The sequence below is a fragment of the Manihot esculenta genome, chromosome 16 (genome assembly GCF_001659605.2).
Source record: "Manihot esculenta cultivar AM560-2 chromosome 16, M.esculenta_v8, whole genome shotgun sequence".
Classification (NCBI taxonomy): domain Eukaryota; kingdom Viridiplantae; phylum Streptophyta; class Magnoliopsida; order Malpighiales; family Euphorbiaceae; genus Manihot; species Manihot esculenta.
In genome coordinates, this window is record NC_035176.2 from 426,042 (window position 1) to 442,436 (window position 16,395).

The following is a 16,395-nucleotide window of genomic DNA, read 5'->3' on the forward strand; positions in this document are numbered from 1 at the left end:
GGCTTTTGTTCTCATGACTCATGAAATTTCTTAAAGTAATTTAAATAATTAAGTTAATTATCCCACTGATTGATATATTTGACTAATATTACATATTATAAAAGTATAAATTGGAAAAGTATACTATATTTATGAGGTAGAAAAAAGATTAAGCTAAATTAATGTAACATGAAAAAGTTTAGAATGTATGCTGAGGTAGGTAGTTAATGTGTAGGAAAATTGGAACTTACGATTGAAATAATCAACTCGATTAGACATTATAAATATTATTATTTTATGGACAATTTTTAGTCATTATTATGTGTAAAAACCTACCCAAAATACTATTGTTTATGAGTGTAATCTTTGATTGCTATGGTTCGTCCTTATTATTCCTCTTGTGAGGAGTACGGCAGCTTTTGCTGTCTATTAAGCAAGGAACATACGTTGCTTTCCTCTTCATTTTCCACCTGTATATAATCTTTGAACCAAATGCTAGTCTTAAGCTAAAAATAATTAAGTATTAAAGCAACAAAATTGTGTGTATTGAGAGAGAGGAGAGGGTGAAAGATGAGTAGCATCGCAGCAAACGAGGCGAGAGATGTCACCATTGCAGGGATGTCTGTGCCTTATCAGGCATTCATAGATGGAGACTGGGAAAGGTTGAAAAGCTTCGTTGAACAAAACACAGAAACTGTAGTGTATCCATTGACAGTTAACAAAGACACAGCCCTCCATATTGCAGTATACAGTGGAAGCACGAGTCTGCTCTCAAGTATTGTCGCAATTGCCAAACGAGTAGCAGAAAACTCGGAGAAGATAAGTCCATTTCTGATTAAAAATGAGTATGGAAACACTGCTCTTCACGAGGCAGCTGCTGCGGGAGATGTCGCTGCAGCAAAACTTTTGTTGAATTGTGAAAGGACGCTTTTAGATATTAAGAACAAGTTAGGCGAAACGCCGCTTTATAGAGCTGCAGCCTTCGGCAAGACAGAAATGGTGAAGTTCATTGCTGCTGAAATCATCAGGTCTAGAGAAGAAATATTACAAACTCACCGACAGAGAGCTCCTTCTTTTATGAGCATCCATGGCAAGAGAGATGATTCAACCTCCATTCTTCACATTGCCGTCCAAGCTGAACACTTTGGTAAATTTATCTCTTCTTTCTCTTTATACATACTTATTCATTGGAAATTGGCATTGAGTTGCTAATTTTTAAATGGCTTAATTATCATGCAGAAACAGCATTGTATCTGCAAAGGACAGATGAAGAGCTTGGAGAGTTGAAAGATGAACAAGGCAGGACGTGTCTTCAACTGTTAGCTAGGATGCCCTCAGCTTACAGAAGCAATCAGACCATGGGCAAATTGAAGGGATTTCTCTATAAATGTGTGTAAAATCCTTCATTCTTTTATTTTAATTTCAATTGGTAAATGCATATTGTCTAATTTATATAAGATTGATCCATCATTAAGCAGGTCTTCCGGATGATGTCGATGAGCAAGATGAGGATCCACAGGGTCCTGTATCTTTGAGTGAAAAGGATGACTTGGAGACTGGTCGCACATCCACAGATTCCCTCCCAATCCCATCCACCTATTCAAGGCTTCGTAAAGGTAATGTTCCTAGCTACTTTTGCATGATTCCAACCCCTAACAATGCAAGGATGCTATTCTACTCCAACCTCTTCACGCCTATCTAACAATCCAGGGTTTTTTACCAAAAGGTGGAGAAAAAAAAAATTACTAAAGGGTGAGGATTCAAAAATTATGGATGTATTTTGCAAAACTGTCTAAAAAACACTCATTCCGCTGGCGTAACCAATTGAAAACCTTTTTTTATTACTTTTTCAAAATGATTGATGGCCAGCAGGAATCTGCCAAACATCAATCAACCATGTCTTACCACTGGTTGTAACATGTTTATATTATTTTAGTCTCACTTTATAATTTTTTTTAATTAATACCTATATTTCTTGGTTCATTACAACTGATACAATCTTGTGTCATTTGGTCTAATTGAAATCATTTTTCTTAATTTTTTGATGAAATAAGCTGCATATGACTAGAATTTTAGTATTTAAGAATTCACCGTAGTCACAGGTAAAAAATGATGTAATGTGATCTCAAGCACGCTCCATTTTCTATTAAAGAAACAATAGAAACTCTACGTTGAATTTGGTTGCTCACTTCTAATCAACAATGCATATTGTATCTTCGTAGTGATTAACAAATACACACCCAATACAGGGATTTCAAAGACGAATCACACAATATGGATGTTCCTGGCTCAAGGTGTGCTCTGTTTTATGCATACAATGCAATACATTGATCATGTTCTTAGCTAGACCTGATTCAATTACGTCACACTCTCATTATCATCATGCACAGGATGGCCAGTGTTGGATAGAATCTGGAGAGAAAAGAAAAGACATGAATGTGTTATAAAACTCACAAAGTTGCTCGTGAAGTTAGATACCTCATGGGAAACTAGTCATGCAGAGCCGGATACAGGTACAATTTCCTTTGGAAGATCAAGAACAACAACGGGAGACAGAGGAAAGAGCTCAGGTGGAGGTGATAGAGAAGGCACAAATGGCAAATCAGAGGAGAAGACAACAACTGAACCACTTCTCACGCCATTGTTGATTGCAGCTAGCACTGGTATAATTGAGATTGTGGATGAGATACTTCAGGCATACCCTCAGGCTGTTGAGCATGTCAGCGATATGGGGAAGAACATATTACATGTGGCTATAAAGCACCGCCAAAGGGAGATTTTTCGTCGAGTAAAAAGGATGAAAATCCCAATGGCTATTTTAGCTCGAAAAATTGATAATAATGGCTACACCTTATTGCATCATGCTGCAGACATGAAAAGTTATTCTGGAGGATATAAACCTAGTACTGTGCTCCAATTACAAGGGGAGCTTCGTTGGTTTGAGGTCAGTTCCTCTTCTTTCACTCGCAAGTCCACCCATCTATAAATTTTCTAGCTTTAAGTCATCTATATATACGTTGATATGCAGCGTGTAAAGAAGATAATCCCGCCTCACTATATCATGCACCACAACAAAGAAGATGAGACTGCCTGGGAGTTATTTGACAAGACACATTCGGAGCTTCACAAGGAGGCAAAAGAATGGCTGAAACGGACATCCGAGTCTTGCTCTGTTATTGCTGTTCTCATTGCTACTGTTGGTTTCACAGCTGTGTATACAGTTCCAGGAGGTACCGATGACAAAACTGGCCTTCCCATCCTTCTCCATTATCCATTCTTTGTCGTTTTCACAATCTTGGATATCATCTCCCTCGCTAGCTCATTAACTTCAGTTGTAATGTTCCTTTCTATCCTCACATCTCCATTTCGGATTGAAGACTTTCGAATCTCTCTTCCTCGGAAATTAACACTTGGGTTCACATTTCTCTTCATATCTGTGGCAGCCACCATGCTTGCATTTGCAGCTACAATTGTGCTGGAAATACATTTGAAGGCTCAGTGGTCTAGAAGTCTGATTTACACTGTTGCTTTCCTTCCGGTCACTGCATTTGCAATCATGCAATTCCCTTTGTATTTAGCATTTGCTGGAATTATTAAGAGTTCTCTAAGAGCCTTTAGAAAGACTTTACCTTGGACTTTCATTCTTGGTTTGTATAGGAGTGCCAAGTTACTCGTTCGTAAAAAGGCCTATTGAGAGCATCCTCTGCCTAGACCCTCATCTCTTCTTTGTGTTCTTGTTTTGCTCTGTATGTGATTCATATATATATATTTTTTCATTTAACATTGACTACAGTTTTAGTATCGGTTTTTGCAATGAGAATTGAGAAAACAACAATATTGTTTATTTGTTTTTTTATTTTTAAATAAATATTTGACTTGGTAAGATTGAGTCTAATCATGCTTGAAAATTTGGACTCGGATTTTCCTTTTTCTGGAAGCTCACATTGTCAAAATGCCAAATATAGTTAATTGGTTATCTATTATATTTTTGTTGTTTATAAATGGGAAACCGTCACTATCCATTGCACTTGTGCGCTGGAAATGTTATTGAGCTTCAGAACCGACCAAATTTATTCAAGTCTTAGCACAAGCTTTTACGCCCGCTGTATTTGCAAGAAAATAAAATTCTGTTGTCATTAAGGCTGAAGCATACGTTTTATGTCAGCAAAAATGGGCAGCTCTTTCGCCGATAAAGATATCAATTTGTGAATATGGTGGTTTAGGTTTTGATTCTAAGGTTTAGAAGATTTGAGATTAAATGGTCTTTTTATTTTTATTTTTATTTTTATTTTATAATAAAATTTTATTATAGTTAAAAATAAACAATTTAAAATCTAAGTCAATTTTAAAAGAAAGGGAAAAAGAGTAAATGAGTTGCTTAATTAAGCGATAAATATCATATCATTCGTTGCATTATCGGCACTCAGATCTATCCTCGTCGTGCCGATTACGGTATTCTCCCGGAATATCCTATGGCGTTTGGAATTCACGCGCCCACCAACCTCTTGAAGGTTCGGTAAGCCCATCCCCTGCCCAAACACCTAATCTCTAACCATCGGATTCCCACATAACTGAGCCCCACAGTAAACCACGTGTACTACACTCACACTTGATTTTTCAGAAGCTCTCAAGCGAGCCCTGAAATCAGAGGGCAACGATCTTTCCGGGGCGGAGAGTGCAAGGATTCGATAGACAAATTGACTATCTTACCCTTTAAACGAAGTGAGCAAGTATCTTATAAACCATTACCTTCTTTTTTCCTACTCTCCTCACTCCACTCTCCTCTGCACCTAAAAACCTAATAATTCAGATTTAGGTATAAACCTACCACCAATGGCTCCTTCTTTTGTAATCAACGGCGGTGTACCCACCGTCAAATCCTCTTCGGCCACTGGCCGTGTCTCTACTTTTTACAGTGATGTGCAAACGAGTCGCATCGACCATGCTCTTCCTCTCCCTTCTGTCCTCAAAAACCCCTTCAAAGTCGTCGAAGGCCCCCCGAGTTCCGCCGCTGGCAATCCAGGTCCTTTTTGCATTTTCAGTTCTGATTTTGATCCGCTGTGAATGAATTTTTTTTCCATTTAAATTCAAGGAAGTATCTGGCTTTCTGTCTCACTGTTTTGCCGGGATAATGGAAGAGACTAGGTTTTGAATGTTATTTTTCGAGAAATGAAACCACAATGTTGATTCGTTTTCTGGCTATTCCTGTGAAAAACATCATTTTTATGTGTGTTACATGATGGTTGCAGATGAGATCGCGAAGCTATTTCCAAATCTATTTGGACAGCCGTCGTCAATGTTGGTGCCAAATGGGGCTGATGCAGTGCTTTCCGATCAGAAGCTCAAGATTGGTGTTGTTTTGTCTGGAGGTCAGGCACCTGGGGGACACAATGTGATCTGTGGAATTTTTGGTGAGGATCCAATTGTTCTGACTATTAGAAAAGACAACGGATACATTTATTTAACGCTGCTTTGTGCTCTGAATGTAATCTGTGGTGGTTGGTGGTAGATTACTTGCAGGACCGTGCTAAGGAAAGCATATTATACGGCTTTAGAGGTGGTCCTGCTGGGATCATGAAGTGCAAATATGTAGAATTAACGGCTGATTTTATTTATCCCTATAGAAATCAGGTGACTCTCTTTAGCAAAGTGAATATGTGATGGTATGAGTAATAGCTACAAGTGAATGTTCAAGTATTAGTTGGCTGCAAATGTGCTTCTAACTAAATTATAGCTTTTCACATTTTAATTTGGAAACTATTTCCTTTGGAAATTAACTTAGTCTTAGTAGTAATACTCAATAAGTTACAAAAAGTACATTCATCCCTTTCAGCTATTTATTTTTGCCATGCTTCTATGAAGAGCTGTAATAAATTTTGTTGTAAATCCAAATTTTCAGGGTGGTTTTGATATGATCTGCAGTGGTAGGGACAAAATTGAAACACCCGAGCAGGTGAGCCTCATTATTTGCTTCTTTTTAGTTGTGTTTTTACAAGACGTGGAAATGAATTTGCTGTGCATTGTAGTTCAAACAAGCTGAAGAGACGGCATTGAAACTTGATTTGGATGGGCTTGTTGTTATTGGTGGGGATGACTCAAACACCAATGCTTGCCTTCTTGCTGAAAACTTCAGGTATCCCATGATGAAATTTATCATTGGAAATAATGTTTTGTGATGAGAATATGAGCTTTTCTTTTAGCAATAATGGTCCTGTCAGTACGGCTTACATTTATCTTGTTAATTCAGGAGTAAAAATATGAAAACTACGGTCATTGGATGCCCAAAGACCATTGATGGTGATCTGAAATGCAAAGAGGTCCCAACCAGTTTTGGATTTGATACTGCATGCAAGGTGATTAGTGAATTCTAGTATAACTTTCTGTATGTCATGTATAAAAGTTTGTATTACACTTAAATCATTTTATTGGACTCTGCTTTTTCTTGTTAGGGAAAATTTTGTTTCAAATATAATCATGTTATTGGATTGAAATCTTTTACATGAAGTTGGATTGAAACTGTTAAAGTGAAGCAGTCTCTTGTAGTATTTTTATTGAATTTTGTTTTGCCAATATGAAGGCCCCAGTACTTGTCATTCTAATTGATTTAATATCTTTAATCATTGATAGACTTCAGTTACATTCATTGTCATTTTTGCTTTTTATCCCAACTCAGTTTTTGTTTCTGCATTGTTATCTGTCTCTATCCTTGGACAAGCTACTAAGATGCAGAATGCAGACAATTCTAGACTCTTCCATCTTACAAACAATTTTGTCATCATCTTTTTTTTCCTTTAAAAAATGTTTCTCTTAAATCATTTCCTGGTCTGAGATGAATTTGTTGTCATATTATTACTTGAATGCATTCCGTTTAATGGTTTTTTACCTGTGATAATCTATATTCCTCTAGTAGATTGACATTATCCCTTTTCTGGTGGTTGTTATTCTTCTGGGAAATTTTTATTCTTTGGATTAGGTTACAGCCACACAATTGTACAATGTCTGATCTATAAGTGCGACCTATATATAGATGTTGCAAAATAATCATAATATATTTGGTACATGCAGATATATTCAGAAATGATTGGAAATGTCATGATTGATGCTCGATCAACTGGAAAATATTATCACTGTAAGTGCAAGGGTGGAGTACAAGTTGCGGAATCATTCTTTTCTCCACTTGTTGAAATTGAAGCTCAGCTAATGTTAGGACTAGTTACTAGATAATCATATTGGCAGACAGCCCTATGTACAAAATCATTCAGAATTTTATAACTCCCTTGATTGTTAACTTCCTGAATTTTGCCTTTTGTTATAATTTTTGGCTTTTGAAAATTGTGTTACCATGTTCCCTCACCTAATGGCTTATATGAAACATCATAAAATTCAATTTTCTTATGAAGCAATATATTGTTTGCCACCCTAGATTCTGTAATCTTCAACTTTTATGGTTTGCTTAACAGTCTCACTCCACATACACATATGCAAACACAGATGTTTGTACTGAACGAATTGTTAGGAGCAAGTACTTATTGTGCTAATGTGTCTTCAATGCAGTTGTACGGCTTATGGGGCGTGCAGCTTCACATATTACCTTAGAGTGTGCTTTGCAAACTCATCCAAATATTACAATCATTGGAGAAGAGGTGCATCTTTTTGTTTGTCTCAGTTTAAGGTTTTGGCTGATTCAGTTGTGTATTTATACTAATAATATTGGCAAATTATCATGAGTCATCCAAAGTGTAACTTGATAATGTATTGAGATAACTAGTTATTCTTGTGCTTGACATGCTAGGAGTTAGTTTTATTGTTGGTGGTCTAAACTTTATGACTTCTTATTTCTATTGTTTTTATCCTGAGGTTTCAAGACTACTATCATGATTATCTTACCCTTATTTGCATGTAATTGCGGTCCTTTGACTTAATCTAGTTATCTTAGAGTTGAAATTTGACAGTTGAGCCTAGTGGCCTTTGTTTGAATAGACTGAGCATTCTTTGAAGGATAGTTTGCCAAGTTATAGTGAAATAATTCATCGTAATCTTATGTGCTGCATTTAGAGAAGTTATATATGCTACTGACCTGATTCAATTTTGTTGCAGGTTGCTGCAAAGAAGCTGACACTGAAAAATGTTACTGAATATGTTGTAGATATAATCTGTAAACGGTCTGATGTGGGTTATAACTATGGTGTGATCCTCATTCCTGAAGGTTTAATTGATTTCATTCCTGAGGTACCAATTCCTAATGTTTAGACATTTGATATCACATGGACTCATGATTGCTCATAGTGGTAATTGACATGTATATCTCTTGTTACCATGCAGGTGCAGCATCTCATTGCAGAACTAAATGAAATTTTGGCCCATGACGTTGTTGACGAAGGTGGGCTATGGAAAAAGAAACTTACAAGTCAATCTCTGCAGCTTTTTGAATTTTTGCCACAAGCAATTCAGGAACAATTGATGCTGGAAAGAGATCCACATGGAAATGTCCAGGTATCTATCCTATATCATTGTTGTGTGTTATTCTCTTTTATAGCCTTGCTGTTTTTTTTTCATTATTATTGTTTTTTTATTCTAGGTTGCCAAAATAGAGACAGAGAAAATGCTTATTCAAATGGTTGAAACCGAGTTGGAGAAGAGAAAGCAACAAGGCTCATACAAAGGCCAATTCAAAGGACAGTCCCACTTCTTTGGGTAATTTTCATCACCAACTAAAAAGAACGTCTGATTCAATCTGTATGAGATTATATGATCATTGGTGTGCTCATTGATGCAACAGCGTTTTTGTTAGGATACTGACTTGACATTGTTCACTTCTTTTCTGGCATGTGTGAACTGGGAAATCAATGCATTGTTTGCTTTGTGGTATTTTACCTGATATTTGATTTCTACTACTAAGTTATGAAGGAAGATGTGGTTTGCCAACAAACTTTGATGCTACATATTGCTATGCTTTGGGCTTTGGAGCTGGCGCTCTCCTTCACAGTGGAAAAACTGGGTTGATATCATCAGTGAGTGGTTCTACCCTTAGCAATTCATTCATTTCTTTTAATCATTTTTGTTCTGTCCTTTTTTTCCTGTGGAATTACTGAAATGAATGAATTTACTGCAGTTCTTTTGTAGTAGTAATAGAAAATGTGTTAAATAAAATAATATTAGTTCGTTTTTGGAGTAGTTATAGACTAGTCAGGGAAATCTCAGACTCAATACTGTGATTATTAAATTGGTGTTATAAAATTTTGTTGGATCTTCAGGTTGGAAATTTGGCTGCACCTGTGGCGGAATGGACCGTTGGTGGCACTGCACTGACTTCTATGATGGACGTGGAGAGGAGACACGGTATGGTTTCTTCTTTCTGGAATCCATTCCTTTTTTGTCATGCTGATGATATTATAGTGATTCTCTTTCCTTCTTGACAAGTACAAGCGATGCTATATATTTGAAATGTATACTTGGACAGTGCACGTAAGTGGGAACCTTTCTGTTTTGTTATATTTTTTGTTTGCTTGTATATGCAATGTTGTTTATCACTATGGAATAGCAAGTTTGAATGTTATCCATAAAAATGTGAGTTAAATTTGTAAGGTCCCTAATTCATTTGTTTGAGGTTTCCAGTAAAATTCTAGGGACCTTTTTTGGGGGGTTATTATTTTACTGTTTAGTCGTTTGATCCATCTGAACGAAGTGTTTTCCCCCCCCCTTTTTCTTTTACAGGTAAATTCAAGCCTGTGATTAAGAAGGCAATGGTGGAGCTTGAAGGTAAGAATCTGTTGCCAATGCACATTGTCTTTCTGTTCAGTCCATTTTTATACAGATGGTTACGTTGACCTTTGTTTCTTTTTTTAGCATAATGTAGCTGTCACTATTTAGAGTAGCAGTGATTTAATTATTATAAATGGGTTCAGGTGCACCATTCAAAAACTTTGCTTCCATGCGGGATGAGTGGGCACTCAAGAATCGATACATCAGTCCTGGTAAGTTGCAATCTACAAACTGTATTATTGGTTATGGCTTGGCATTCTTGTACTGGAGTTGTATTGTAAACATCTACGTTAAGTGTGATCGAGGCTTAATTGAGTTAAAAGGTTTCTGTATTAACTCTCGGTTGGTTTAATTTCAGGTCCTATCCAATTTATGGGCCCAGGATCTGATGCCGTTAGCCACACCTTGTTGTTGGAATTGGGAGTTCATGCCTAGGCGTAGTGATGGAATTTTGGCATGCTCTTCCAGTGCATATCTTCTTTTTGTTGCTTTTTCTTTCCCCCTCTTTTCCTTTCCTCATTTCCGGTTATTATTGCTGCTTCTGAGTGTAGGATTCTAGCATTTGCATTTCATTTTTATTTAGCTCTACATCCAACAGTGGACGTTGTATATTGAAGTTTCTAATCCAAGTCCTTTGTATTAATAAGTACAAAAATGCAACTACAATCTATAGACCATTTTCTTTGTTGAAACTTCAAAAGTCTTGAATGGAAGCCAGATCTTCATCCAAAAAACTTCTTGGAGTGGTCCTGCACCATCTTTACTCTTTAATTTTCGCACATGACATCGTTGTCATCGATTTTTGACGCCGTTTTCTTGAAAATGACGCACTTCAATAAGGCCCTTCTTCCGGAGGGGGAAAATTAAAATCCAAAGGAAAAAAAGGTTTGATGTGCAACTGTGTAGCAGGGCTGTGACAGCGCACTTGCACTCCTTCGAATTCAATACATTCTCTGTTTGCTTTTCATGAAGGAAAAGGTGCAAGCTAGTTGAAAGGGAAATCGCATAAGTCATCACATGGTAGCTCGATGAATTGGCCACAAGAATACAAAATAGGGAAAAAGGTATGCTGTTGGGGGCTATTCATCTATAAAAGCTCCATCATCACACAAATTTTATCTCACCGTCGGTAGTGCCCACGTATGGGTTATCTATAAAGAGATTGCAAACAAGGGCTAAGGTATAAAACAATTACTCCTAATTTCAGAGTTCATGGGAAGCTTTTGTCCAAATTGCCAAAATTTTGAGGAGTAGATGGAGGGGACATTGTATGTTGTCCTAATTGTATCACTTCACAAATCAATAATCTTTGATTGAGTGATATTATAATTGTCTATAATGTGTGAGGCTTGAGTTCAATGAAAGAGTTGTTAAACCTAAATGAATATTCTGGCAATACAAAAGAAAAACCTAAATGAATATATATATATAATATATCTCCTCTTTCCCTTAACCTTTCTTCACATTTGCGAGTGTATTCAAATCAGCTCAATTAGGCCGACGATGAGCACTTTCCTCTAATAACAATAGCAATTTCAGAAATGAATCTTATACGGTTTTGAAAATGAAATACACTGTTGTTTACCCAACAATTGCTTTCTGGTTTGTTGAATGAAAGAGACACAGCACCAACTAGAAAAAAGCATTTTTACTTATTAACTTGTAACTTACCTATGTTCATCATTAGAGTTCATTAAAAAAAACCATCATCCACAGCAAAATCTTTGTTGCCTATATAATAGCTATTTTGAATTTTTTGTTGTGATAGGAGTTATTAGAAATAGAAAATGAAAAAACCAAAGTCAAGTGTTGGATAATCGAGGGATAGAAAGTGGTGAAGCTCAAGGTCTAGTGCTCTGTGCTTTCACACACTTTTGGTCTTATTCTCATTTCTCAACCAGCTAAGCTATTGATTCTTGCGTTGGGCAACCTTTGTTTTCTATTCTCAAACACTTCCCACTCTCTTTCCTCCATTAATGAAACACCACACCAGTTGTACTTTATTTACTTTGATTTTAGTAACTCCAATTAGATTATTATTATTATTCAATCAAAATTATATTATTAACTCATATGTTTAAAATACATACATAAACTTATTCATCTTTTTTTAAAAAAAAAAAAAAAGAATTAACTATTAGTCAAAGTACTAAAACATCGTCACCAAAAAATAAAAATATTTAATAATGGTAAAAATTCAAAGATGAAAATACTTATTATAATAAAAATTCAGAAAATATAAATATTTATTATTAACGAAAAGAGTTTTTAAAAAAGTAGAAAGATAAAAATATATGACAAAATTAAGATTTAAAAATAAATTAATATGTTTTTTTAAAATACTTTCATAATGAACTATATCAATGTGTTGGTATGTTTTCATGGATCCTACCACTTAATTAAACTGAATGTATATGGTTGGTTCTCATTCTGTAGGAACTCAGGATTAATGCAATAAATCAAAATGGGTAAGATCCCATAATCGAGTAGATATATTAGGATCTTCCCCCATGTTTTTTCCATCATGTATAAACTTCAAATGATGGGCAAATCTTGGAATATTAATACTGGAATGAAGCAAATCATCAGTGATAATTAATGGGAAGTGCATCCAGTGAGAGAGAGTAAAGGGAAGAGGTACAAGTGCGGAAAACAGTTACTATCAACAACAATAATAAGTAAAAAATGGGGACCCAACAAGTTAACAAAAATTATGGTGTCTTTGCCTACGTACACAACAAAAGGCATCTACATATCCCTACTCCTCTAGACTCTGGACTGGACTCTCAACCATTCTCCCCTTCCCCATCATCTATCTGCAACACTGCAACCTACGTGTGATTTTTGAACTATAAAAATTTCTAATACTCACCGAATGCATATATCTCATATGTATATAAGAATTTTCCTTTAGAGCACTAGATGTAATCCTCTTGTAGCTCACGTTATTGCTTCCAAATGGGGACCATTTTCCACACTGTAGCATAGGCCCCAAGGCCAGCTTGCTTCTCATGAAATTCCCCATTTTATATCTAAAGTCCCTATTTGCTTTATCCTCTTCCCAATTCAGTTTTATCTAAATTCATATCCATTTTCTTTACTATATTACTCGTAATAATTTATATCTTATACGGAATATTCATCGAATTAGTTCAGATTGATTTTAAATCGAAATCAATAATATAAATATTATAAAAAAATTTTATTTTTATTTCATCATTGAAACTTTTATTTTTCTTAAATAAATAAATTTTTTAAATTTAAAAACTAAATAGAATTCACATATAAATGTATATGAGGGAAAGCTGTTTAATTAAATATATATGTTTGATGAACTTGACATTCTGAGTGCAGAATGTCAACTCTAGCTAGCTTAATTTTTATTTATATTTCCATTTTACGCATCTGATCTAATGAATGTAATGATCTCCATTTGCTTTTGTCCATCACCATCACTTCAAAATTGACATCACTCTTTCTAATCTCCTTTCATAACTCATCCTGTGGCTGTGGCTGTGGCTGTGGCTGTGGCCCCATATTACACTTGAGGTCAACCCTACTTGCCTGTGCATTCCCACTTCCAATATTATTATTATTATATATTATAATCAATTTCCTTCCATACTTTACACTGCTCAAACTGGATATTTTTTTTCCAAGGTTCAATCCTTACACTACAGCTTCTCGTGTCCGTACACCTTGAATATGCTGCAAATTGTTAAACCGACAACACAAGCCTAAAAACAATCTAATTTATTTGGATTTTGCTGCCACAAGCTTAGCCATAAAAACAGTTACTGTTTTTTTTTTTACATGTGTAAAATCAAGTATTCTAACAACCCACGATGACTTTTCATGTCATAGTTTTGATTAGTTATTATTACAAGTTTTGGTAGAATTTGTAAATCACAAATCGGCATTGCTTAACCATAATATTAAGTGGTTAGATTAAACATTAATTCTGTTTGGCTTCTTCTGCACTTGGTTTCATATATATGCATCCTCTCCTCTCCTCTCCTCTCATTTATATCAGTACTCATTCTTCTTTCTTTATTGCTTGTAGGGTCACCTCCACATTCACTCCTTTAATCCTTGCCCAACCAACCCTCAAATTTCCCCACCTTGTCTCTGTTCTCAGAAAACACTTCTCTCTCTCTCTCTCTCTTTCCGCCATGGACAGCCGCAGCCAAGACTCCCGAATACTTCTCAGCTCTCCATCCAGAAATGGGAGGAGAAGGAGGAGTGATTCCAACTCCCCCGAATTCGAGTTCTGGATGGTCAGAAATCCTTCCTTTCCACAACCCCATATACTTTCTGCTGATGAACTCTTTGTTGATGGGGTCCTCCTTCCTCTCCATTTACTCCACCTCCACAACAACCGCCCTGACCCACCAGATTCGCAACCAGACCCTCAACCGCCCAACTCTCAGCCAGAGGCAGGACCCCGGATATCTCGTAACACCATAACAGCTGAGACCACCCCTTTATCTGCTTCGAAGAGATGGAAGGACATCTTCAAGAAAACTTCAACAGCAAAGAGCCAAGAAGAAAAGAATAAAGATAAAGAAAAGGAGAAGGAGAAGGAGAAAGAAAAGAAGAGAGAGAAAAAGAGTCAAAGTGGAGCAAGTTCTTCAGCCGAGTTGAATATAAATATATGGCCATTTTCACGCAGTAGATCCGCAGGGAACAGTGGAGCCAGACCAAGAATGTTTCCTGGAGGTCCTGGAACTCGAAAGGTGAGTAGCGCACCTTGCTCACGGAGTAATTCAGCGGGTGAGTCAAAATCAAGAAAGTGGCCGAGCAGTCCTGGTCGGAGTGCTGGAGTCCATCTGGGGCGGAGCAGCCCGGTTTGGCAGGTGCGGCGTGGAGGCGGAGGTGGGGATACGGGAGCAATGAATCGGAGCAGTGAAAAGATGACGAGAAAAACAAGAAAGGGAGATGGCAAAGATGTAAACTTGAATGTGGCAATGTGTAACGGATACAGACAGGAATCAAGTTGTAGGAGTAGAGGCTCTAATGTGGGAAGCAGTGGTAATCTTTTCAATTTACGCAGCCTCTTCACAAAAAAGGTGTACTGATTATATTAATTAAGTTTGATTATGATGTGATCATTAATGTTTTCCTTAATTTATGTAATTATTCTGCTAATTAATATACAAAACGAGGAGTTTTTTTTTTTTGATTTTGTGATATGGGATTAGTTTTCTTTACATTATATTATTAGCTGCCTCTGGCAGATCTGTTGATCTTCCCCCAGCCGAGCTCCTTTCATGGCTTCTCAAGGATGCTGCTGATCTAGGATCAATTTGAGATTGTGTCTCTCTTTAGCTTCTTCATTTGGATTAAACGGCTTACTTTCTACTTAGGGATGTTGTTTTTAGATATAGTTAGATTTGAAATTAAGAATTTTAATTTAATTTTTCAATAAATTATAGATTTTAAATTGTATAATTTTATTCATTAATTTCTCCTTTGGTATGAATGATTTTCTAAGAAAAAAATTCAAATAAATTTTTATAAAATTATTTATAATTTTATTTTCATATATGATGTAAAATTTTCAAATTAAAAAATTAATTTTTTTTTATTTTTAATATGAATTTATAAAATAACCTTTCTTATAAAATATTTAATTTCAATTTTTAAAGCAGATTTGAAAAAATAATATTTTATAAATCATTGCAAATTCCTGTTTAAATATGTTGTTTTTCGTAGCGATAAAGATTAATATTATATTAATCACTCTAATAAATTAAACAAAACATATATTCCATCAAATTCAAATTTCATATTTCAAAATCCCTACCTTGGAATAATGTACCATCTTCACCTTTAACGTATCATTCACAAAAAAGAGTATTGTTTTTTAGATTCATATATATCATATGGAGATATTATAAAATAATTAAAAAAGGTAGATATCTTTGCTTTTCATATTTGTACATAAATTTGGATAACGTTTCATAAAGTGTATACACTTCCACCATATTAAAGCTTAATAAAATAATTAATAATTTTTTTTTAACTACAACATTTGGGATTGTATTAAAATGTTTATAAAAAGACAATATATACAAGAAAAGAACTAATCGAGATTACATTTAAATTTTATCTCTTCTCTATTGAAATTATTCGATTAAAAAAAATTTAAAACAGATTGAAAACTCACAAATAATTCAGAAATTCAACTCTAAATATTAATCGGATATTCAACCCAAACAACCACCTGAAAATCAAGCAAAATCGCACATCCAATACATAGGTTCCACCACCATCAACCTATGTTTCACCGATAAATAATTATCGATTCTGTCAACCACAACGGTGAAACATACCATAAAGCACATGTAAGCCGCTTTGGTAAAGCAAAACCACCTCAACCGACACATTCACCATTTTTTATAAAAAAAAATAGAATAAAACAATAAGTAAGGAGATAAAGTTGATCGAGACTGAGAGAAAGTAGTTACGAACGTAAATAATAGCAAATCTCAATTAGGAGAAATCATCAGGAGAACAAAAAAGAGAAATGAACAAAATTAGAGTCCCAATGAAACAACATCAACAACCATCAAAATGTGTTAGTCTATAGCAGTTTTAGTTTTGTATTGCTATAGAGCTGTCAGTCTTTAGGAATACAGACCATGTCTCAAC

At 35.4% G+C, this 16,395-nt stretch overlaps 2 protein-coding genes and 1 pseudogene across 3 annotated transcripts; all 3 read left to right on the forward strand.

Moving 5' to 3' along the window:
- Positions 1 to 11: 11 nt before the first annotated feature.
- On the forward strand, positions 12 to 3,637 carry LOC110603567 (annotated as a pseudogene).
- Positions 3,638 to 4,597: 960 nt separating this feature from the next.
- On the forward strand, positions 4,598 to 10,433 carry LOC110603914 (pyrophosphate--fructose 6-phosphate 1-phosphotransferase subunit beta). Of its 2 annotated transcripts, XR_006348989.1 has the most exons (17): positions 4,598 to 5,002; positions 5,229 to 5,390; positions 5,489 to 5,610; positions 5,879 to 5,932; positions 6,006 to 6,112; positions 6,227 to 6,332; positions 7,045 to 7,108; positions 7,534 to 7,622; positions 8,077 to 8,208; positions 8,302 to 8,472; positions 8,558 to 8,673; positions 8,879 to 8,990; positions 9,234 to 9,318; positions 9,440 to 9,444; positions 9,694 to 9,738; positions 9,885 to 9,953; positions 10,100 to 10,433. XR_006348989.1 is itself a non-coding variant. In XM_021741921.2 (16 exons), exons 1-16 carry the CDS (start codon positions 4,813 to 4,815, stop codon positions 10,174 to 10,176), a joined length of 1,701 nt encoding a protein of 566 aa, XP_021597613.1. In that variant the 5' UTR covers positions 4,605 to 4,812; the 3' UTR covers positions 10,177 to 10,433. The 2 variants fall into 2 exon arrangements, 1 of the variants encoding a protein (XP_021597613.1); XM_021741921.2 differs by lacking the exon at positions 9,440 to 9,444 and having other exon boundaries at positions 4,605 to 5,002.
- A 142-nt stretch (positions 10,434 to 10,575) lies between these two features.
- On the forward strand, positions 10,576 to 14,920 carry LOC110603145. The gene is made up of 2 exons (XM_021740836.2): positions 10,576 to 10,921; positions 13,805 to 14,920. Exon 2 carries the CDS (start codon positions 13,914 to 13,916, stop codon positions 14,817 to 14,819), a length of 906 nt encoding a protein of 301 aa, XP_021596528.1. The 5' UTR covers positions 10,576 to 10,921; positions 13,805 to 13,913; the 3' UTR covers positions 14,820 to 14,920.
- The last annotated feature ends 1,475 nt before the right edge of the window (positions 14,921 to 16,395 follow it).

Bases quoted from the DNA above. Each gene is read 5' to 3' on its own strand.
- LOC110603145 (XM_021740836.2), top strand. From the start codon at position 13,914: ATGGACAGCCGCAGCCAAGACTCCCGAATACTTCTCAGCTCTCCATCC.
- LOC110603914 (XM_021741921.2), top strand. From the start codon at position 4,813: ATGGCTCCTTCTTTTGTAATCAACGGCGGTGTACCCACCGTCAAATCC. The intron at 8,473-8,557 runs GTATCTATCCTA...TTTTTATTCTAG, and splicing joins ATCCACATGGAAATGTCCAG to GTTGCCAAAATAGAGACAGA. The intron at 8,674-8,878 runs GTAATTTTCATC...TCTACTACTAAG, and splicing joins GGACAGTCCCACTTCTTTGG to TTATGAAGGAAGATGTGGTT.